Source organism: Folsomia candida, unplaced genomic scaffold (assembly GCF_002217175.1).
Source record: "Folsomia candida strain VU population unplaced genomic scaffold, ASM221717v1 Fcan01_Sc020, whole genome shotgun sequence".
NCBI classification, from domain to species: domain Eukaryota; kingdom Metazoa; phylum Arthropoda; class Collembola; order Entomobryomorpha; family Isotomidae; genus Folsomia; species Folsomia candida.
Window position 1 is genome coordinate 1,059,666 of NW_019091212.1, and position 25,297 is coordinate 1,084,962.

Consider the following 25,297-nt stretch of genomic DNA (forward strand, 5'->3'; position numbering starts at 1 on the left):
CGCCAAAAATTTAAAATCCATCCATAAATTAGATTAGCAGACTCCTCTCTCTCTCATCCTACAAAACCCCAGTACCAAAAATTAAATGGCGCCAAATTTAAAAGCCATAGATCCAAAATAGAATAGCAGACTCCTCTCTCTCGCTCATCCTTTTAAACTTTTCCTTAAAAAAATTCTTAGTTTTCCCATCGTAAATATTTCTCATGTAAAAAGAGAAATCTTTCTCCACGACTTTTCCCAAATTTGTAGTTAAATCCAAATAAAATTCCTAAAAAATTACGACATAATTTTTCCCCCCTTCCGAGCTTTCACTTTTGATTATCTAGTTTTGAGTATCATATCCCCCGTACTTTTTTGTGAGAATGTCTTAGTGAGCAAGCCAGCAAGAAAGTAAAAGCTTGATAAAATGACGCCCCAAACTATTAGTTAGCTAGTTGTTACTAAATACTGCTCCTATTTAAATATCCCCCTTTTTCTTCCCTCCTCTAATTAGAATAGTGTAGTCAATTATTCTCTATCAGCCTCCTAGTAAATAAATTTTGTTTGGGTCGACATTATACGTATGACTTGTTCGGATAAGTTCCTTTCATTATTTAGCTTACTTCTCTATGGACGAGTTTGATTGAAGATTTATTCATTAATTAATTACTTCGTTATGAAATTAATTATTTTACTAATAAACTAAAAATCTAAAAATCTTGCCCTCCTCGAAATTTTTGGGAAACTTTGAGATTTTGTAAGCATTCATTCAAAATTAATACGCTGTAAAGGATATGAAAGGTTATTTGGTAGATGATTCCTTTCAGTGACGTGGTTTTGTTTAAAAATATTTCCAATATTTTCCGATTTTCACCTTGATTTTCGTTTAAAAAACTAGTTTGCTTGGCCGTTTTTTTACCGTTTAAAAATTTTGAGTACTTCACTCCTTTTTATGTAATTTTGAACGAATAGTAAAGAAAAAAGGGTACAAACAGCGGAGTGAAAATAAATATAACTTAACGACGAAATTAAGTATATAACCCGAGGAGGAGAAGATTTTTTAATGCATGCACCCTTTTATTTGCATCCATATTTATTATCTTAATAATCGATTCATTAACTAACTAACTTTTGTCATGTCATGATTTTCACCAATTTTTTTATTATCACCTTCAAATTCAATTTGCTAGCAAAATGTTGCAAAAATTTGCAACCTATAAATACTTCAATTTGCAACTTAAATACGTAAATATTTTGATTTTTTCACTCTCGTTCCCTCTCTCTTTATTCTGTGCGTATCCCGAGAGACCGACCAATCAATGGTGTAAAATTGGAGATTTTAGTTTCAATTTCACAATCCCAATCGTACTGGCGTTATTGACGTGTAACCTCAAAAATAACGGTGACATCGAAGTTCTCAATAACTGGTAAGATAAATGGACGATTTCTGTTTCGTAAAATGAAAACTTGTACAACCTGTTATTTTCCGAGTTATACTGATTAATCAGAGCTCAAACCAGTAAAAAAATAAAACTAGAAAATTATGCATAAATCTAAATAAAGGCTAAAAAAACGTAAAGAGGTAACAAACTATTAGCAACTCTCATATCTACGTTATTTACCGTTGAGTCATCCACATCTTCTTACTTTTACATATATTTTATGCTTACTTGGTGGGGAACGTCCATATATTATGTTATCAAAAAAATGCGATTTTTAGACCACCAAACTTATACTCATCTTAAGTTTAACACGAGTACATACAATACCTACGCGACCAAAAACCAAACACCCACCTTTTCGCTGACATAATACATGTACGATGCCTAACCCAGCTCGTAAAAGGGGACTGCATCTCATCACAATATTAGTGTCCATTCCGTCAAACATTAAGCACGACGGCGTCGTAAAATTTATTCTCGTGCCGTGCAAAAAAGATGCCATTCACCTCATTTTCTAAAGAAAACGACAATCCCGGGATTGTAAAATTTGCCACAAATTTGCGTGTCACACCACACATGCGCGGCCCCTCGTGTCGTACATATTCCATCACATTTTCTGTAAGGAAGCACTTGCCACTTATGCATCCATCCGGAGTAACGATGACTGCCTAATTTGCATACATACGTACACGGTTGGATGGAACTTTATGTCTCAACTTTCCATCAGTTTTCCAGGAAATGGAATTTGACGAATAGATAATTCAGAGCAAAAAAAAATTGGCCAGGCAAATGTAAATAATTCGATGTCTCCCAATTAGGAGATAATTTGGAGAGAAATATTGTTACATCGTTGCAAGAGTTGTCTTCCAAAGTGAGGAACTTTACCGTTTGTACAAAATTCAATAATTGGCCCGGGACAAAAGTTGTGATTTCATCATTTTACAAAAATCGTGTACATAATTTTAACTCAAATATGGCACAACTTTCCTCCTATTTTTATTTTATTTTCGTTTCAAAACTTTGATTTACTTAGAATATTGTCGCAATTTCATTTCTAGTTTATCCAGAAATTTAAGAACCAGGAAAAAACGAAGTTGGATGAGTGACACTTAAAATGACATTTCAACTCAATAACGACCACCCAGAAAGCATAAACTTTCTCTGCCGACGGAAAATGGCAGCCTATACATTTTTATCAGCCAAGTTAAACCCTGAATAAAGTTTTATTCCTCTTTCCGTCCGACCGTCCCTACATCGCGTCAGCAAAATGTACGCGATTTTATTACGAGTAGAAATCAACGTGTCGAATTCTACAGTAATCGACAAAAGCTCGATGCATATTACATTCTGCATAATTTAGTTTACATAATCTTCTAGAAAATTTCTATCGGTTTTATTCTACAGAACGACATATGCATAATTCTGCAGTTTTCTGTGTAAACCGCTATAAAATGTTTTTTGTAGAAAATTAATCCAAATTTCTGCCGGAACGCGTTTCATATTTTTTCTAGGGACCGAGTAGAAATAAAAACTCTATGCATATTGTATTTTGCATACTTTTTTTACATAAAATTTCCATGCGTTTTGTTCTGCAAAACCATATGTGCAAAATTCTAAGCATAGTTTTACCCACAATTCGCTCCTGTATAAAGTTTTTTTCTGCAGGAAATTTGGTCAATTTCAGAAAGCTGTCCAAATTTTTACCCGGGTATCCTATCCTACCCTGAAACCGTTATCTTTGAACAGCCCCCAGACTAACATTTTATTACCATAGCTAAATTATTATTTGCTCGTTGCGACGATACCGTGAAAGTAAAAGCGAAATCGCTTTCCAAAACAGGATTAACTTTTGATCTCCTCCAAGAAAAGAAAAAAAAAAGTTTGTGTCTGTCTGCGCTCAAGAGTTAAATTTTTGCACAAACTTATTCCTTATACTACGAAAAAAAGTTTGTACTTTCAATTTAAAATATTTGGTTGGACTGTTACGTAGGAAAGTGTAATATGTCGTTACTTATTTTCTCCTTAATTTCTCGATTTCGTCATAATTTCTCAAATTGAATTTTCTTTCGTAAGTTACACTTTAAAAAATATTTTGACTGTGTTTTTATGAGACGGAGTAAAAACCTTCGATTTTAAATGTTTCCTTACATGTTATATTTCTTCATTTACAAATTTCGTAATAATTTCTGTAATAAAGCGGGCTAAAACTAGAATCCCCGCCATTTCACACTCTTTGTAAGTAAGAAATCATCATTCATTTCGCCATAAAATAAAATTGGGAACCTTACAAAAATTTAGTAACGGCTTGACAGCATTTGGTCCGGATCGTGACGCACACAACTTTTTCATTACATTCAGCGAAATTCTATTCTATTATTCTTTCTTTTCTTTGTCCCCCTGCATAGAGGAGGAGAAACATGGTCGTCATTCGTTTTTCGTTTTCGTCATTCGTCATGGCAGTTTTTGGTTTTTCAAATGATACGAATTTGATAAAAACTAAACAAAATTTTCATCTATTTAGCTTTCCACTGGAAGAATTCGAATTGAAATTTGTCTTTTTTTATTCAAAATCTCACTTTTTTCAAATTTATGTAAAATCTGGATAACGTAGGACTCGATGACTCGACTCATCGTCAAATTTATTACATTTTTAATAATTTCTAAACACTAGGAATTTAACGATAAGTTTTCAGAGCAAATCATTCCAATTTTTCAAAAATACACTCCAGATTTTGATACTTTTGGAAGGAGGAAAGTCCTCCGAAAAATTAGAAATCGTCTAAACTGGCTTAAAAACTCACCTCATTCTATCAATCACCTCACTGACTAGAAACTTGTCGTCCCGAATTCTAAAATAAATTCCAAGAACCGAACAAAATGATCAAAAACGTGCCGATTTTGCCGTCGAGTCGTCATCGAGTCCTACCTTAAACTAGATAAATATAGACCATCAAAATAGAGAAAAACCATTTTCCCTGCCACCCTGGGACTCGTGAAACCCTCTGGAAAATAAGGACAAAGCAAATAAGTAGGCAAGCAAACAGAGAATGAGCCTCCGAATGGGATCCCTTCCTTGCAGAGTGAAAGTCCTTTTAATGCTTCCTCATCCACTCGCTCGCTTTCACTCGGGCCGCTTTCTCTCCCCTTTATTTATTCCACTCATCCGCTGCAGTGGATTTTCGTTACCTGTTTGTCTTCCAGTCTGCAGTGCAAGGCAAACAAATGGGGGAAAACTAAGCAAATCCCGTAATTACTCCGAGGACCACGTACCTACAAAATAAATACAAACACGCAGAGAAAGCAATCACAGGTCGGGGAAATCTAAGCAGGAAATAAATCACATCCTGGAGATAATTATCTCCAGTAAAGTAAATTTGGTAAAATTTTCATATTTACTTATTACCCAGATGGTACCGAATTGTTTTGTCAACCCGGTGACATTTTTGATTCTAGGGAACTAAATAAGCTTATGTTCGAAATTAGGGAACATCCTGAGTAAAAATCACTTATATATAGTTCTGAATTAATAGAGAAAAAGTTATTTTATTCGGGTTATTTTTCAAAAAAAAGCAGTTGCAAAATATGGCTGTCCTTCTTTTTATCTCCAATTTTTTGTCGGATGCGCACAATAAAGAGAAGAGTAGCTCAAACGAGAGAAAACGCGTAACAATCTACTCCCAATTATAAATTTTTAAGGTAAAAAGTAAAATAAATGCGTCTCTTAAATAAAGTTAGCTCATAGTTTTTAGCTAGTAGATAAATGCTCGCATGCAAAAAAGCAAACAAATCTAGGATAAATAAACGCTTGAAAACAAAACAACAAACAAGTCTTGGAACGAAATATTTTGCGTTTCAGAGATGAAATATGATGCGATGAGGGGAATTTGTCATCTATTTGAGATCACATCTTTCCCTCGTTTTGTAAGTTAATTGTCTGTCAAGAAGACATCTAATAATACAAAAACACAATTCTGTCACAATTTTTTTAATGATTTTTCTAATAAAAAATTTGAATCGGTGATTTCTATTTTTGAAAATGCGTTGTACGCAGGACCGACTGAAGTATCTGTCAATTTGTATCTTCGATCCATCAGCAAGATCGATGATTATGAAATGGTAAGTGGACAAATAATCTGTTTTGTGGTCCGTGTGCACAAAAAAACACAAACTTTCTCCACATACCAAAAATCCGCGTCTTTTGCCTAGAAAACAAAATCCATTGTCTTTTTCTTACTTCTTTTTTCTCTTCTTCTTAACTTTCACCAACTTTCTCTTTCTTTACACACATTGTGCATTCGATACGCAGTAAGACTAAATAATTTGGCCTGGCACTTGGACAAAAAATATGAGTAAACCAAATTCGGAAATTTGTACATAAGAAAAATTGTTGAGATCTTTTCACCTGATTTTCCAGCACCACGTGCAAATTATATTATTGGTGATAAATTCGTATACGATCAAATTTGGAAATTTCTATAAATTTTTGCAGAAGTTAAATACAAAAAAATTGCTGTTTTCTTCAAACAGTTTTCACAATCTCAAGTACGAAAGGTGTTAAATTAGTGTACGAAATCCTTTAAATTTGCCCTCAGAAGTCAACCTGTGCAAAAAAGTAAACCAAATTCAGAAATTTTCACAAAAATAAAAATCTTACGAACTTCAAGTCTGGAGAAAAGCCATGTCTGAAATAATACTTTTTCAAAAGGATACCTTGGCCTGGATTGATCACACATTGACCGTGACCACGCTTTCTCGTGTCACGAGGGTTGACCTGGTCATTTATTTTCCTCGGATTCATTCCATTGTGGTAAAAATGGAGTGGAGACCTTTATTTATTGCGCGTTACATGAGTCGAGATAAATGAGACACGGGGAAAGTTATGGGAACCATGGTGGAAGGGGAACACATGTCCACATGCTCTTCGAAAGGGATACATGTTCCTCCTCCCAATTCATCATTATCATCAAACAGTAGTCTTTCCCTTTAAATCGAGCTAAAGTCACGTGCGTTGAGTTGTAAATCGGACGAGAAATTTTAATAGGGCGACATAATTCGGTCATGGCGATGGGTGTGGACAACACCGAGGAGGAATGTGTCTCGAAATTTCATGAAAATCGGATGAGAAATTGGGAAATTATGAAATAGCGAATAGTCTAAATTCGAAAAAGCCCAAACCGCGCCAGGGTCACAAAGAATGACTTTTTTTTATCTCCACACCCAGATTTCCATCTGGTCCATCGGATATGCACTTATCCTTGTTTGGGTCGAGATATGGTATCTCAAATTTACGGTTAGGTCAGCTAAACTTCAACTCACCTTTTGGCAAGACTTCACCGGGAGAGTGTGCATTTATTCAAGTATATATTTTACCAGGTCGGTAACACCAGTCCGGTAAAGAGTAGAACCTTCTATTACAAAAAGGTTCCCCTGAAAAGAAATCCTTTCTGAAGGAATTGTTAAGGTGGCAGCCTTGGGACGGATGGAGAAAGCATGTCTCGTTCTTCTTCGTGCACAATTGACTTTCTCCGTCCTCGTCTGGCTCCTTGCGAGGAGAACAATGTCTAACCTAGCCGCCAACTCTGTTTGCAGATAGATAACTAATTTAGCATACTCGCCAGCCCCCCGAAACCATACACCAGACAAAACTGGATACGACTGGATACCATGGTGAAGGCAAGAAACCGTGGTTCCCATTTTTTTCTCGACTGCTTTCACCTGCTCCAAACCAACTTCATCTCGGATTTCCTACGTATTTGCTTTCTCCGTTTCTAAATCTGCTCCCTTTTCAACAACGAATGCGGTTTATAATAATGGGTTTTCCCTATACACTCTAAATAATTTGGTATTAATTTATCACCGCTGGATATGCTTATCACTCATTCTCGTGGATTGCAGTTTAATTAAAACTGAGGCAACCTTTACTCACCGCCTGTTCTGCATAATATTAGCGAGAAACTGATATTAAATATTAAATTTCTACCTGAGCAGAGCACTTAATTTTCATGGCAGGTCTGACAAGGACAATTATCACGAGCAGTCCTGTTATATTTCCAATGTTAGGTTTTCCACCCACTCGCGAGGTTGGATTTCAATAAGCCACTCTTCAAACATTGGCCGTGCCCACTCTGATTTACATTTCGTTATATAAATGTAAATTTTAATCTGTCTCTTTCCCCTGTGTCAATCTATCTGCGACTAATACGTATTTGCTTTCACTTCAAGTAGGATCTTGTATCTACTTTCTCCTCGCAAAGTAAATGGGCGCAGCGAAATATCTTTGTTGGTGGCCTTGAATACAAGATTTCCTACTCTCAGATTACCATTTCTTGGGGAGAAATCACTCTGTCGAATTCTGCAGAAATCGGCAAAAGCTCGATGAGTATTGTAAATATTCTGCATATTTTTTTGTATAGTCTTGACCAAGGTTGTAATGGGTTTTATTCTGCAGAACGCTATGTGTATAGTTCTGCCTATTTTCTGCATAATATTTTTCTGCAAAAATCGCACTGCATAATGTGTTTCTGCATAAATCGCTCTGCATAAATCGCTCTGCATAATGTTTTTCTGCATAAATCGCTCTGCATAATGTTTTTCTGCATAAATCACCCTGCATAATGTTTTTCTGCATAAATCGCTCAACATAATATTTTTGTGTATAAAATCGTGCCAAATTCCTGCAGATAAAATTTCTACACGAAAGCAGTTCAAGTTCCCCAAGAAAGTATGCATTGTTTCTGAGCATTTGTCACTGTACAAATACGTATGAAATATATGGATGGCTCTGAAGAATTTACATTTGCGTCTTTGTCTGGAGAAAGTTTGGCTGAAATTGTGCCGCAAGCTGGATGGAGACAAAGTCGAAAACTTGCCCCGTATCCCACGATCGACCTGACATACATTTGAGATGAGAAGATATCGCGTAAAAAAAGAGAGCAATATCATAGTTATCTTGTTAATGTGCATGTTTTACACGTCTATGTCTGCAGGGAAGGAGGGAAAGAAAGTATTGGAAAATGTGTGTAAATCCGCCGTGAGCACGATTGCGAAAAGTTGACACGATGGCATCACATCACTTTGAATACATAATCTGCAGAATCATATTTCTCTAAAGAAATGGATTTCAGCTTGATTTTTGGGACACGTCAAATCCGTGGAAATTGAGACCTTATTTAAATACAGCGTCTCGTGGATGTCGTCAATGTCGCACTATAAAACTTGGGTATTACTCTGGAGCATTGGACTTAATAGATTTGTGAGTAGAAATACAACCTCTTAATAATTTTGTGATATGATTGTTACCGCGCGATAACACTATAGTGATAAGTTGTCTTCTGATGGTAACAAATTGCCTCCGGTGTCGGTAATATTTTTATTACCGGAGTGTTTGGACTGACGAGCCGGATTTAGCTTTTATACATTTTGTACTCTTCCATGATAAATTATTACGGAAGTGGTAGAATTGAATAGTATTTACCTCCACCGGTAACAATCGGATCATAAAATTATTAAAAATGGAACCTTGAAAAAGGTAAATATCAACAGTTCCGCGGATTTCTTCAGGAAAAAATATTGAGTCATTTCAAGAGCAAAATCCATTCCAGGAAATATTTAGTTCAAAGGAAAATACAAAATCGGGATCTTTATTGATCCTCAAAATTTAAGGATCAAATTATGCGAGTGCCATATATTTGCTTCTTTACTATGTAAGATTTCGAAATTATGATTACACGTGTTTTTTTAGGAAAAGGATAAAACGTTATTCATGGATGGAATTCTTCTTATTCCCCCAAAAAAGTAGAAAAGTGACAAATTGACGGGTTTACAAATCCCTGAAAATATTATTCTTTCACTTTGACGAGGAGAAAAGAGGTCGAGCCGATTCCTTACATATATCAGCGGCAATAAGTAAGAATAGAATTTTACATATGAAAAAGAATCCACAATTTCAGCTTAAGACGAAATCATTTTGCTGGAGAAAAGTGTAGGGTTTCAAAGTTATGAAGCGTGATTAAGTGTGTAACATGAACTATTTAAAATTTAATTTTTTATTAAGATTTGCGGTGTATGTACCTACAGTAATAAACTGTTCATCTGTCAAAGAGTAAAAATCAATCATAAGTTGGTCATTTAAGTATGAATTTGTATCTACTTTTTCCTCGCAAAATGGGCGTGGTGATTTTTGGCCTTGAATACACGAGTTTCTCCAAGTGTAGGATTTCCCGAGTAGAAATCACTGTGTCGAATTCTGCAGTAATCGACAAAAGCTGGATGCATATTGTATTCTGCATATTTTTTTGGTACACAAAATTCCTGTCGGTTTCATTCTTCAGAAGTGTGTGTGCATAGCTGTACATAATTTTCCATACCAATCGCTCTACATACGTATAAAATTGGGTAAAATTTCAAGCCGTTAAATTTTTTACTCGGGAGAGTTCGAACCCTGTCTCAGCAACTTGGAAATCTTCATCAATCAATCCCACTTGACTTTCTCTTCGCCTCCATCCGTTTTGATCAGTGCAGATAAAACCGGAGAAAACCGGTCTAAACGAAAACTTCTACATACATGACTTATTCCACTTTGGAGAAAGCTATAGAAATTAATAAGTTTGAAATGTGTGATCAATCCAATCCTTGAAATTCATAAGTGTTTATACTATTTTGTACTATTTAGAGTACTATTTTTTCAAGCAAAAATCTCCCTCGCGTCTTTCTGAATGTATTTTTGCCTTCTTACTCTCGTAAAAATGTAAAAATGCGTATTATTTTGTCTACCAAAACTCTACACAATTGCAGTAACACACATCTTTCATAGTGATAGTTAGAAGATCACATAATTTGATAATTACAGACTTTTCAAGGTTTAACCTAACGCCGAACTTTGTATGGTTTCGTTTCTATTAAATTTAAATTAGATACCAAAATATGATGAAATAGGGGCTGCATTTCGAAATGAAATTCTATTTATTAACGAGTCAGTCATAGCCGGATCACTATTAAATCAGGATGGCAAAAGTTAGCCAACTTTGCCAACATTGTTTAAAGATCAAGAGTTTGTTCATAAAAAAATCAGAAATCTATAAAATGAAAATATTTCCCGAAAAACTTAATAATACTTAATTGTTCTTCTATCTTCTTCTCTTCTTCTAAACCGCACTTTCTCTTTCCGTCTATGTCACTTTCACTTTTTACTTTTCTGTGTCTCACACCAAATACGCTGTTGCTGCTGGATATGCGGCTACTGGCTGGTCTTATCCTTGTTTTATTTTTTTTACTTATCTCCTTGTTTCCGTGATGTTTATAATTTACTTAAAAAAATTCACGTTCAACACAAGCAGCAAGTTAAAAACGAATAAATATTTAGCTGTACTAAATCACGACGCGTTAATGTTCTATTTTAGCGACGATGTATTAATTAAGAAATGTGAACCCTACAAAATTAATGATTCGTCGCACAATACGTGTTTAAATATATAATGTGATGGGTATTCACGTCAACTTCGTAAACGTCGCTTTGTAATTTATCTTCGCAGCTGCATAAAATTTGGCTATGGCAACCGATCAGATTGCTTTATTTTTTTTACGAAATATGTGAAATAAGAGGGAATTTATTTACGGTGAATTTTAATTCTAGAGGTGAGTCGGGTCAAGGGTCAGCCCGGTAAAACCCGACCCCCCCGTAACCAAATCGGGTTTGTGGGGTCGGATTTAAAAATTAACCGAGTCAGGTTTTCAAAATGTCACCCAACCCATCTCTAATTTTGAAAATACTATTTCTATTTAGATTATATAATTCACGAAACCGATTTCACGAACATTGCAAACTTTCGAAGATGTGCTGCAAAGCGAGGTTTTTAAGTGACGTGAAAACCCAAAATATTTCCATCATGCCGTTCTGCTCGTGCTGCTGCTGTTGCAAATTGTGTCCTTGTTACACCGTAAGCGCTTTCGAAACTGTGGAATTGCACAATGGCAAGGATAATAATATTTGTTGGTATTGATATAATGACACACAACTGAATTAAGCTGCGTAATGGCTGCCGCACAATACGTACAATAAATACGACCCACTCAACTTTCACTAATAAGCTTTCACTTTTATTCTCTTTCACACCGTACCCACTCGAAAACAAGCTGTCATCCGGGCCTTTTGCAGGGTTGAAATTCCCTACCAAAACCTAGACTTGTCCCGAGTTATTCATACGTTCGGGGAGAAATGATTGGTAAGAAGACAGACCAAATTATTACCAAGCTTGGTAATAAAGACAGAATTGCGTACCTGGTTATAGACGTGACCCTATCGACTTTGGTGGTCGTGTGCTTACTTCCACCGAGCTAGTAATGAGTAATTTACCTTCGGTGGTGTATGATTACCGTCCGGTAGAGCCACATATATATAGTTACCGGTCGGTAATGATCCGGTGATAAAATTTGTTAGAGTTTAGAGTACATTTTAATAATTTGTTAGAGTGTAGATTACGTTTTAATAACTTAATCCTCTTTTTGTCTCTATTTCTCTCTGACGTTGTTGTTCGTGGTTGATACAAAGGTGAGATTAAATAATTAGGAAATAATACCGGGAAAGGTTTGTATTTAGAAATACGGTTATAATTTCAGTAATGAGTATGAAATTGAGAATCGCTTTACCACAATTTACTCCCTGATTGAAGAAAAGAGCTATACGTACGTAATTCAGTGTAGGGAAAGTTGGAGAGATTTTTTTTTCTGTTGGGAAAAATGAAATATTGTTGGAGAGAGAGAAAGGGCAAATGTTTGGTGTCAAGTAGGTTTTCATATATGTTTGCTCTAACGAGGCGTAACTACCCTGTCAACTTTACTGTCCGGATGACGAATTTTTGTGGGATTTTCTCCGCTGGAAGGGGAAGGATTTCATGGTGAAAGTATGCACTCTCCTTGAAAAGAAATGGATTGCTGGACTTTCTCCGTCCGCTTTGTTCTCTTTCTCTCCACTCTACTTTCCGCTCAGACTTTCTCTCTCTCTCAGCATGGTCAGCCATACCTTTTCACCAGAGTTGAGTCGGATACCCGTTTTTTGGATAACCTGTGCCCTGATCAGATCCGATTTCATCGGGTATCTTTTTAAATGTAAAGAAATGGATCAATATTTTTCTAAATCCGAGAAGCGAATCGAACAGTCTTTTAAATTCAAGAATCGGATCGGATATTCCTGAAAACACAAGCAAGGATTAGGTCGGATAATTTTTTGAAAATCGAAGAACGGATTGTGTTGGACCGGATATTTTTGAAAATCCGTAAAATAGATTGGGTCGTAATCTCTTCAAAATAAAAAACTGATCGGCTCCTACCGGGTTTTCAGAAACGTTGATCTGACTCAACTCTGCTTGGCTACCTTATACCATATCTTATTTACTTGAGTAGGTCAAAGTTCACGGTGATGCATACGTATGAAAAAAAATATGGTTATGAATTTTTGAAATTTAAAACTTTCCTAAAATTTGGCAAACTCTCACCAAAACTAGTCGATCGACCACCCAGGACGAATTTACGCGAATTAGTTTCTCGAGTTAACTTTGTGCTCGATAAATGAATAAATATTTTTTGCATTTATTCTTCTTCTTCCTCTTCTGCTCGTGACATGAGGATGCATCGCTTACTGGCTGAAAAATCTCCGTTTCTGAACATTGAAAATTACGAAAAATTGAAGTAACTGCTTTCACCATGCTTTCACTAACTTCCACTAATTTATCTGCTATGCTGTGCTATTCCTCGAATTTGTGGAGTGGTGATGTGTAGTTCTGCCGATTTTGCTCTTAAAAATAATGCTATTTTTAAGAGTGCATTTACCTCATCGATAACAAATTATTACGGTAAACCTACACATCCCCACTTTTCAAGTTCTCACCCTAACCTAGCCAACATACTTGTCTATTTAGCTCGAGCTTTACGTAATCATGCCGAACAATGGCTTACTCCTGGTTAAGTATGAGCGCGGTGGTTGGTGTGAAATGTGCATGAAATTAGAGTGTTATGCTGACGAGAATTATGTCACCACAGCCACCACCGCCATGAATCGTCTCTCTCTTTCTCTTGCTTTCACTCCCTTTCACCTTTCCCCACCAACCAACCAAATAATATTCACCACTGCATCTTGTTCTTCTTCCTTCCTTTCTCTCTCTCTTTTGTCTCGTCTCTTGTACTCTCTCTCTCTCTCTCAACCTGAACAATACCCTCACCACCACCACCACTTATGTCTACACAACACATACTTTTTGCAGTAAAATTGCTACCTGTCGGTGAGAATAATTTGGAAATATTTCATGTTTCTTCTCGTTCCTTTCTAAATTTTGTATTCCAAGGAAAATTAGTTTTACTGAGAGAGATATTTTTGCATGTACTCTACATTCAGGGAGAGTTGAACTTTTATGGAAATTGAGAATTCTGAGAAATTACGGCACTGCCAGTCTCAAAGTCTTTAGAAAGTATGATTTGAGGGAATTTGAGACCAGAAGTGGCGTAGTTCCTTAATTTCTGTAAAAGTTCGACTCTGTATGAATGGAGGGTAGGTTGTAATTTTGCAGCAATTTTGTAACCAAATGAACCCAAATCGCACTATTTCGTATCTTGTTTAGTCTCCGAAACGGAAACTTTCTCCCCGTACTTTCACCCACAGATGACGCAATTCTTTATCTTTTTCTCTATTTACACTACAATTTCGGATACAACTAACACAAACACCGTCACCTTCTTCCCAAAACTTTCTCCTGTTAAACCCACCGAGTCCCTATTTTTCACTCTTTCCTATTTCATAGTTTTTATGAGTGGGAAAAGTATGACAATTTTATAACCCGGTTTTTTGCCGCCTCGTTTTACTTCTCCCTCTGCAGGAGTACAGCGTCCAGCTAACTTTCAGAGAACAATGGCTCGATGACAGGTTGCGGTTCGACCATCCAAATAGTAAGTGACACATGTTAATTTACAGTACAATCCAGGGTGAAAGTAAGCAATTGCCAGAAATAACGGGAAGAAAGTGGGTTCTTGTAGGTAGTTATTTTGACCAGCAAGAAATTCAAGGCAAAAGAAACTACGCCCCGACGCCATGGCGCGAGGCGGGATGGCGCATATTTTTTGCAATGTCTTGCAATTTCTTGCCCTTCACAAGAACAGAAAGACTGGGACAACCATTTCCTCAATTTTAATAATTATTTATTTTAATTTTCAAGGTAAGCTGAACGCCACGAATTTACGGTATCTCACGTTAACGGACTCTGCACGAGTGTGGATGCCGGATTTGTTCTTTTCAAATGAGAAGCAAGGTCATTTGCATAACATTATCATGCCAAACGTCTACATCCGGATATTTCCTAATGGCGAAGTCCTCTACAGTATTCGGTGAGTGAGAGGGAAATTACACCATCTCCAGCAAAATCAAAAGTCGGGGATGAATTATTGATCAAGTGGGGATAGGGTTGCGTCAAAATGGAAGAAAATCACACCGTGACATCTCTTCAGTGGGGTACGAATTTGGGGGACGTCAATTTCGCGAAAATGTGATCATTTTTAGCTGTGGCCCCGAGTAGAAATTACTGTCTCGAATTCTGCGGTAATTTACGAAAGCTCGATGCATATTGTATTTTCGTAATTTTTTTTACGCAAGCCTGCACACAATTTTTACCGGTTTTTATATTATGCAGAACCGTAATTCTACAGTACGTTGTATACTTTTTGTATATAATCCTGCCGAAAATTTGTATGAGATTTATTCTGCAGAATCATATGCGCATAATTACACATAAGCTTTAGTTTTCTGAATCGATCATCCCGCATAAAGGTTTTGTGCAGAAAATTGGGCCAAATTTCTGTAAGAAATTTTTGTCGCATAATCCTCCAGAAAATTGCTGAATTTAACCCACAAATCGCCCTGCATACAATCTTACTGGAGAAAAGAGGGTCAAATTTCTGCAGAAAATCTGCCCAAATTTTGACTAGGTTAATAAACTGGGTGAAATGTGCAGTATATATTTCACGACAAGCACACTGTGTCCTTAGAACGACCTGATTTATTATTTGCATGCATATGACGTGTCCCAATCCATCTCGCCCCAAAAGGGCAAACCCACGACCGAGTCATAAATGTCACGGGATGCAAATGACTTTCTCCTTGGGAAGAACCAGTCGCGAATTTAAAGCTGACATGATTTTCGTTTCTGTATTATTGTCATTTGTTTGCAGAATCTCGCTCACACTTTCCTGCCCCATGATTCTGAAGCTCTACCCGCTCGACAAGCAGACGTGTTCCCTCCGCATGGCTAGCTGTAAGATTACCAGATTCACTCTATAATTACCACAGGGCGGGTATGTATGTATTTACGAAAAATTGCGGAAATATGTATGTATTTAATAATTCCGAAAAATGCCAAAATATGTATGAAATGTGTACCGAAAAAAACAGAAATACGAATTTTCACAAGATTTGTATTTTTGAAAATATGCCATGCTTTGAATTTTTGCAATCCAATTTCTTCAAAGCAAAAATAATCGTTTCTTCATTGAAATATTTTCAAAACATGAACATATTTTTGAAAAAAATATGTAAGATTTTCGTATTTTTCAAATAATAGCGGAATTATTTATATGTCTGAAAATCTAGAAATATGAAAAAATATTTTGAAATTTTTATGATGTATGTAAGAGTTAGGCTACACACGCACAAAGTTTGACCGTTGGTGGTTATCAAATGAAAAAGTTGAAAATAAATACATATCCGCCCTCTGATAATGAATAATTAGCCAATGCTACATAATTATGTAACGTTAATTTATGTTTTCCAACGTAGCCATTACTTATTTTGTAAATTCAGGTGTAAACTCTAGTGCAATTTTTTATAGATGGGTGGACGACTGAGGATTTAATATTCAAGTGGAAACCACTGGACCCCGTCCAAGTCACGTCGGACTTACATCTGCCTCGCTTTGCGTTGGAGGAATTCACCACCGACTACTGCGACTCCATGACCAACACGGGTAATAAAATACTGGCTCCAATTCTGGTGGAAAATTGGCCAAAATTATAATAACTCAACTGATTACTAAATAAATCCGTGTGGTACAGGAACCTACAGCTGCCTCCGAGTTGACCTCCTCTTCAAGCGAGAGTTTTCCTACTATTTGATCCAGATTTACATCCCGTGTTGCATGTTGGTGATCGTGTCGTGGGTGAGCTTCTGGTTGGACCAGAGCGCCGTCCCGGCCAGAGTCTCCCTCGGCGTTACCACACTTCTCACCATGGCCACACAGACGTCCGGTATTAACCAGACCCTCCCACCCGTCTCCTATACGAAGGTGCGTCCCTTCACTTACGATGTGAAGATTAGTCTGAAAAATACGGCGTTTTTTTGCGGAATAAATTTAGCTCTTTTTTACCAACAATGGAGATCTATCAGCGTCTACTCTCAGATTTTGGTCAAACTGATCTCAATCGATCGCAAATTTAATTAGGGTAACATTTTTAGCCAACAGTAATGTGCACGTTTGGCAGATATATTTGCATCCACAAAGAGGGAAAGAGGGATACTAAACTTAATAAATTTTGCAGTTGGTAAATTTACTATTCGTTGTCTCCTCTATGGATGCGAACATCTCCGCTAAAAGTGAGGATTCGGAGATCGCGTACTTTGAAAATTTCACATTTATTAAATTCGTAATCGATTGATACTAATTTACTCAAAATCCGAGAGCTTTAATGCAGGCAAGATGTATATATTATGAGAATTTCATGTACAATTTGTTTTACTGCCCTGTTTCTCAAAACTATATCAAACTAAATAACACTTATTAAGTTGAACTTACTAATGAAAAATGTACCCCTTTTACATTCCATGTTTCTCCTTCGCCTCCCTTAACCCCAGGCGTTGGACGTGTGGACAGGTGTATGTCTCACCTTCGTATTCGGCGCCTTGCTAGAATTCGCCCTCGTCAACTACGCCTCTCGCTCTGACCAACACCGCGAAAATGTAAAAAAGCAACGCCGCCAGTGGGAGTTGGAGCAGGCCGCGGCCCTCGAGGCGGCCGCCGCCGTCGCGGCCGCCGACCACATGGAAGACGGGACCGCCGTCTTTGGCATGAAACCCATCGTGCGCCACCCGCGCGAAGCTTTAGCGTTGGATAAAGCCCGCCAATGTGAGATTCATATGGCCATGGCGCCAAAAAGGGAGGGTTGTGCACGCACGTGGCTTTCTAAATTCCCCTCAAGGTCGAAAAGGATCGATGTCGTGTCCAGAATTACGTTTCCGCTCATCTTCGCCCTCTTCAATTTAGCCTACTGGTGCGCCTACTTGCTACGAAAGGACGACTCTGAGACTCACAAGGACTAAAGGACATTTTTATTATAAATTTAACCCCCTATTCCTCCCCCCAGAAAGTGGGTCGAAAAAATATACAAAGTAAATTTTAAGCATGCAGGACTCCATAATTAATCACTCAAATCGTTAACATTCACACATTTTTAATCATTTCTCTAGTTTGAGAATTTATTATAAAATTTTGGATGACAAATTTGTAGTAAGTTGATTAATAAAATGGGAGTGAGTTTTTTTAAGTTAATTTCGATAAGTTACAATTTTTCGGAAGGATTCTTAAGCTTGAAATCTCCTCCAAAACCTGCCAAAATCCAGAGTGTATGTACATGTTTTCTTTTAATGGGCAACTATGTACACTACTACGTAATTCGTCTTCCAGAGTTTTTAAATTAATTCCCATAGAAATGATTAAAAATGTGCTGATTTTGACAATGAGTCCTCCGTTTCCCACACTCTCGCTCTCTTTTCCGGAGAAAGTTTGTCATTTCAGGTAGACAAGGACTTTTACTACTAAATAAAAATACTCAATAAGTCAGAATGGGGGATACATACTCAGTACATTCCATGCGTAGGGAGGGTCACGTGGTCACCATGTCGCGTAACCACAACAACGAGATTTTTCTATAATAAAGTGCGTAACTATGTATATGAAAAAAAGCTCTCCTTATTGACTAAACTATAGGTGCCAGAAAAAAAACATAATTGTGTTTGTCCTTTACTATCCCAAAATTTGTCTTATATGCCGAATAAATTTTTGAATAATATAGGTTCCCAGTAAAAATTCGAAAATCTTGTTTTGTCCCAAACTCCACAATTTTATAACGTGATTGGTGTGATTGATAAGTATTCGTGGTGCAAAATGTGGTCACGGTGCTCGCAACTAACTAAATATTTCCATTTTGTATCGCTTTAAAATTGTGAGATGTATGTATGAAATTTGTATCCAGATAGCACCGTTTTTCGTAATTTGGGTGGTACACAATTATGTCACGCCAAAATTGAATCTGCATTTTTGTACGAGGTAGAACCACTCAAAATCAAGTGTCACCACCCGATCTTCGTTCGCGTTAAGATTAATTTGTACTAAATAAATTGAATACTAAGGAGATTCGACACCGTACAAATACTGGAATTACATTACGCTAAGTATTAACCACTTCTCCCTGTGATCTACGTAATTAGGGTGTAAAAATAAATATGTATGTATGTAGTCGATTGAATGTATTTACCAGTAACACAATTTGGACTAGATGACGCATCACAAAAATAGTTAAAATCACCACATTTTTAATCATTTCTCAGCTCTGTAAATTTATTATAAAATTCTGAACAATTTGCAGCCCGTAATTTGCTTAATAGAAAAACGACGAGTTTTTCGAGCCCGCTTCGATGATCCAGAATTTTTCTGAAGGCTTCTCGAACTTGAGATGTCTTTAAAAAAGTGTCAAAATCTGGAGCGGATAATTTTTAAAGAATTTGAAACTAACTGCTGTACAAATTTGCCTTTCAGAAGTACAAAATAAATTCCCAGACGCGAGAAATGATTAAAATGTAATGATTTTGACTCTTTTGGCCATGAGCTGTCTAGTCCTATGTTAATAACGTGGAAAAAAGTTCGTCACGTATTTATTTAGCTGGCCAAATCCGCCATTATTTTCCCCATAATTATATAATTAATAAATTGTAGACGTAATTTTTTATAAAAATCTTTTCATCTAATCCCCTCTGAGAAATATTAAATCAAAATAAGTACATAATTTGTAATTGGTCTCTCTCTCTCTCTACATTAAATAAAATGAGAAATCCAAAAATTAAGAAATGCATCCAATTTTGTTGAAGAGTAGAGAAGCATATGTATGTATGTAAAAATCTCAAAAAATAATACTCACTTTACTCTAAATAATTAATTAACGGAGAGTAACGGTGCCCTGCCCTATCCTTGGTAACCTGCGCCATAGTTAAATAATAACATTGGCGCAAATTAGCAAAGATTCAAGAATAAGCCTAACCTTAACGGTTTCTTTGAAGATGACGAATTAATACAACTGTTTCTCACTTTCTTCATAAGTAAAACTCAAAGCCATTGCTCGTAAAGCTTAATTTAGGAAAAATATCTGTACGCATTGTGTGCCCCGTATGAATATTATAAGTTCATCCCAACCATGTACTAATTATGACAGCATTGAATTATTATAAATTATTATGAGATACAATAAACAAATAGTTACAGAGAGACGAATACTGATCATGCACATTAATGTATACATCATTTTATGCAGATTTTTTTTGAACGATAAATATTTCAGATTTCAGTCTACTAGTGTCTCTTTTTGTGCCCATAAAATTATTTTCATACGTGCATGACGCATAAAAATGCACAAATGTCCCCCATCTCGGACAAGTGAGAAAAAAGGACCCGGAGGCGGAGATCTTCGTCATCATCCCAAGCTCCGTCCTCAATTCGGACAAAATCAAAACGTTGTTCCTACTCCGAGGTGAACTTCGTCAAGGCGTTCCGACCGATTTTAAGAAAGAGTGACCTCGCCTTCGTCATCCTCAACTTATGCCGTGACCACCACGCAGGAGTCGACGGAAAAAAGTGGGTTAAAAATGTGAACCCATGGAGGAGAGGTGTCCGTACATTATTGATATCGGCTGTAATTTGTACAACTAAAGCTATGTTATATGTATATGTGCATACATAAATATACACAATTTTATTATTCTTCCCATGAAATCATATTACATACATTTAATTCGAAAAAGCTAAACGACCCGCGCCGTACATAAGTGTCCCTATCTGAATATTAAGACTGGAGGGAGGCTGGAGAAGAGAAGGCACGTCTTTTTTCTGCTCTCGTGGAATATAATTTTTGTGTCAAAGTTTTGAAAGTTACCGACCACCCCCACTTCTAAAAACTGGACTACTGCTTCCCCATTCGGCCCTCTGAAGTAGTGATAGTGAAAGTTGGGGTAAATTCGCTCACCCTGGTGACCTTGTAGGCCTTACCGGATTTTCGGCTTCTTTGACTGGACTTCCGCCCCTATTTTCACGAGTGAACTCGTTTGTCTCTTCCGTCACCAGTGCCTAATTTCATTGCGGAGGGTTCCACTACTCTGTTAGTGAAGGAGGGTAGTCCCTGCATCCCCAGGGCACGGCGCGGAGTTGTGAGTGACCGTGACCTGCGGGGTTGGCTATCCTCACGCACTTTAAGTGCCTAAATAAGGAAAGAAAGTTTTTCCTTCCGTTCCTTTTTTGTGTGATGCAACGTTTTGAAAGGAGCCCAATATACTAATATTTTTTTTTGGGTCCCTGCGTGAGTCCAATTGGTCTCTCTTCGCGCTCAGGGTTCGCTACAGGTCTACATGTCATCACGTGACGGGATTTCGGGTGACCCACCCGACAACGAGTCACAACCTTCGGGGGACGCGACGTCAGTGTCATCACGTCCAAGAGGCAGACCACGAAAATCGCTCATCGGCCCGGTCTTCTCAGCGATTGTGAATGGCGAGTCTGCGAGTGAAATGGTTCCTCCCGGGCCTCCTATTTATGTGAATGACGGCCCAGCACCGTTGGACACATCAATTCTCTCTGCCCCAGCACGCCGCCGTTCGTCGGTGTCGCCATCATCTCCTGGCGTGACAGAGAGACACTTTCGCCTCAGCGCGTCGATGGATTCAGGACTCCCTAATCCCGGACCAGAACTCAAAACTAAGGAAGTCGGATATATTCGCCCGCTATGCACTTTTCGTTGACCAATCGGGAGAGGGTGGAGTCGCCGAGACCACCCTCGGGAAATACATAAAGGAGTTATTCCCCAATGTCATGAGTCGTCGAAAGACTGGGGCAGACGCTCACACGTTTTTTGAGGGAATGCGGTGGATGGATTCGCCAGCCTCGGAGACAATGTCGCAGGATTGGGGGTAAGTCCTTTCTCGCCTCAAGATGACCACACCCACACTACGAAGAGTACCAAAAGGGGCCAGAAAAGAAGTGGCGCGGGCCCTCACTAAGGTCTTAGAGGAGGTGACCACTGCCAACACCGAAGAAGTATGGGGAAAGCTCTTTCTGTTCCCCTATGCGTGTCTTCCTGTCCCCCAGAAGACCGATAAGGTGAAGAATTTGACAACATGGGTCAAGTCACGGGTTGCTAGGTGGCTAGTGGACCAGACCGCCCCCCCGCCACGACAAAAACGACCTCCCGCCAAGCCCCCTCGAGTGATTGAGAGTGTCGCCAAGAAAGTTGAGGCCAAGTTGGCAGATGGCGATGTCCGGGGAGCAATTCGACTTGCCTGCTCAGATGACACGATTGCCCCCATGACCCAGGAAACGATTGATGCGCTAATCGCCAAGCACCCGCCACATCCGGAGCCTACAAATTATCCCGTACCGCCAAAGAATTCAGTGGAACCAGCAGCGGTGGAGGTGCTTGAGGTCACTACAGCCATCGCAAGCTTCCCGCCAGGATCGGCGGGAGGTCTGGACTCCCTCCGCCCACAAATTTTGAAAGATATTGTCGCGGTAGAACAAGGAGAAGCAGGGACTAATCTAATCGACGCCCTGCTTAATTTTATAAATGTTCTTCTCAGAGGGAGTGTACCGGTCTCTTTCTGCCCCATTTTCTACGGGGCTTCCCTCACCGCCCTAAAGAAGAAGACGGGTGGAATTCGGCCCGTGGCGGTTGGAAATATGTGGCGACGTCTTCTAAAATTGCTGTTACCAGGATGTCGTCCCGCCTGACGGAATACCTCGCACCACATCAGCTGGGGGTGGGGACAAAGGGAGGAGCAGAAGCAGCGGCACATGCGGCCCGCATTTACTGGGGCCACAAGCACACAGCAGCCAAGGCCTTCTTGAAATTGGATTTCTCAAATGCTTTTAATGAGATTCGGCGGGACACGATTCTTAGCATTATTCTTCAAAGGTTCCCCTCAATGTTCAGTTTTTTATCGCAGGCTTACTCCTCCCCATCTCAACTATTTTATGGGGACACACCCATCTCCTCCCGCCGCGGGGCCCAACAAGGAGATCCGATAGGTCCCGCACTTTTCGCCCTGGTCGTCCAGCCCATCATCCTTGCTATCGAAACTGAGCTGAATCTGTGGTACTTGGATGATGCCACTCTAGCGGACACTCCAGAAAAAGTTCTCGAGGCATTAGATACAATTGTTCGCATGGGAGCGGACGTCGGGCTTCTTCTCAATACCGCCAAATGTGAGGTTGGTGTGCTTGGAGCGGACGACCATACCCGCTCTAAAATTTTGGAGCGGTTCCGACAGGCGGCGCCAGGGATACAGGAGATATCCCCCGCAACCGCCGTCCTGCTTGGCGCCCCGCTTACTGACGAGGCCATCGAGTCGGTGGTGGGGACAAAGACCGACCAACTTGCCAAACTGGGCGCCCGACTCCTTGAACTCTCCTCCCACTCTGCGTTTTTCCTCCTTCGGGCGTCCATCTCTACACCCCGCCTTATTTATTTTTTGCGGTGTGCCCCGACTTGGCGGAGATTCGACGCCCTCACCCTGTATGACGCCAAACTCAAGGAGTCAATGGAGGGGATCCTCAACTGCTCACTTTCCCCGCAATCTTGGCTTCAGTCCTCCCTTCCCGTCGGCGATGGCGGCTTGGGGGTTAGGCACGCTGTAGACGTGGCGATTCCGTGTTTTCTCGCGTCCGCTTACAGTGTCCTCCCCCTTGTAGAACGCCTACTCCCGCCATACCTCCATGGCACCGACACCGCATTGCAAGAAGGAGAAGAGCGATGGAATCCAATGGGACCCGCAGAATTTCCCCCGCCGGAAGTTAGAGGTTTTCAGGCCTCGTGGGAGGTGCCTCAGCAAGAGGCCGCTATCAACCACCTCAGAAATAGAGCATCTACTCCAGAGGATAAAGCTCGTCTCCTTGCCATGGGACAACCGCATGTGGGGGCGTGGCTCAATGCCGTACCTTCGCCACAACTTGGGACGCTACTCCCAAATGAGACGTTTCGCATCGCTTGTGCCCTCCGTCTTGGATGCGACGTCTGCCACTCCCATAAATGTCCATGCGGAGCTATAGTCACATCAAAAGGCTACCATGGCCTGAGCTGCAAAAGTAGTGCGGGGCGTCATTCCCGCCATGCCGCAGCAAATGACGTGATTTGGAGAGCTCTTCGTTCCGCCGGAGCCCCCACCATTAAAGAGCCAGCCGGTTGTTCCCGGCCAGACGGGAAGCGCCCTGACGGACTGACATTGGTTCCATGGGCAAGAGGGCGGCCCCTGGTATGGGACTTTACGTGTGTCGACACTTTTGCACCGTCTTACCTCCCCCAAACCTGTGTTCATCCTGGTGCGGCAGCCGAGAAGGCTGAGGACAGGAAGATGAAAAGATACGAAGACCTTCTGGACAGATTCCTCTTTGTTCCCGTAGCCGTTGAAACAACTGGAGTATGGGGCAAGGAGGGCCTGTCCCTTATCAAAGAAATAGGGACAAGGATCACAGCCCTCACGGACGAGAAGAGGGCAACGAATTTTCTCATCCAAAGAATTAGTATTGCAGTTCAACGCGGAAATGTGGCCGCGATTTTAGGATCTCTGCCAGCAGGACGAGAGCTGGATAAGGTTTTTTATCTTTAGGACGACAACAATTAGAGGAATTTTTTTTAAATATTCAGATAGGGAAATTTATGTACGGCGCTGGTCGTTTAGCTTTTTCGAAATAAATGTATGTAAAATGAACATGGAAAGAACAATAGCACCAACATAAAATAGTTTTTCAATCTACTAAATAAAAATTGCACACAATTGTCCCCCTATAATCTCATGAATAAAGGTATCTGAATATTAAAAAAATTCTTCTAATTGTTGTCCTAAAGGTAAAAAATCTCATCCAGATCTTGTCCTGCTGGGAGAGACCCTAAAATCGCGGCCACATTTCCGCGTTGAACTGCGATACTTAGGGCCGAATTACTAATGAGCACTAGGTTTTAAGTGAGGGGTCGCCCTTACTTGAGTAAGGTCTAAGGTGAGAGGACCCTCAGACTCAATTTCATATTACTAATGAAAAGTCGGGGTTTACTCAGCTGAGTAAGGTGAAAGCCCACACTCAGCCCACACTCAGTCCACACTCAGCCGCTTTTGCAGCTGATTATTATTTATTTATTTCTCCGATTATGCTATATTTTTCACTAATTTTAATTAACTCGTGCTCATATCTACTTAATTGTGTTTAAGCTAGTCGTAGCATTTCGTCATGAGTGACGATGAGGATAGTTTTCCGGAAATAGGAGGTGATTACACGAAGTCGGACGTAAAAAAGAAGCCGACCTCATTCACCGAGTCCGAGAAAGTATTGCTTCTCGAGTTGGTGTCATCGAAACGCCACGTATTGGAATGCAAACGATCAGACCCTTTGACGATAATTAACAAGCAGGCCGCGTGAACCGAATTGGAAGGAAGCTTCAACTCGTCCACCGACGTTATTAAACGTACTGCTGCCGAGTTAAAACGAGCTTGGGAAAACCTGAAAAGCCGGGCGAAAACTGGGGTTAGTTATTATATAATA

The 25,297-nt window shown here is 39.3% G+C and overlaps 2 protein-coding genes across 3 annotated transcripts in view; both read left to right on the forward strand.

Annotated features, from left to right (window-relative positions):
• Positions 1-19,995, forward strand: part of LOC110858273 (glutamate-gated chloride channel) — a 42,270-nt gene extending 22,275 nt beyond the window's left edge. The window contains exons 4-10 of one of the 2 annotated variants that reach the window (XM_035858442.1): positions 5,473-5,537; positions 14,285-14,354; positions 14,621-14,789; positions 15,630-15,712; positions 16,286-16,420; positions 16,509-16,738; positions 17,305-19,995. In XM_035858442.1, the coding sequence (XP_035714335.1) occupies positions 5,473-5,537; positions 14,285-14,354; positions 14,621-14,789; positions 15,630-15,712; positions 16,286-16,420; positions 16,509-16,738; positions 17,305-17,769 (1,217 nt within the window). In that variant the 3' untranslated portion in view covers positions 17,770-19,995. The remainder of the gene's footprint in view (positions 1-5,472; positions 5,538-14,284; positions 14,355-14,620; positions 14,790-15,629; positions 15,713-16,285; positions 16,421-16,508; positions 16,739-17,304) is intronic. The other variant, XM_022106977.2, reaches the window with a different exon arrangement.
• A 1,705-nt stretch (positions 19,996-21,700) lies between these two features.
• On the forward strand, positions 21,701-24,369 carry LOC110858198. Its single transcript, XM_022106882.1, has 2 exons — positions 21,701-22,276; positions 22,345-24,369. The coding sequence occupies exons 1-2, from the start codon at positions 21,701-21,703 to the stop codon at positions 24,367-24,369; spliced, it is 2,601 nt and encodes an 866-aa protein (XP_021962574.1).
• The last annotated feature ends 928 nt before the right edge of the window (positions 24,370-25,297 follow it).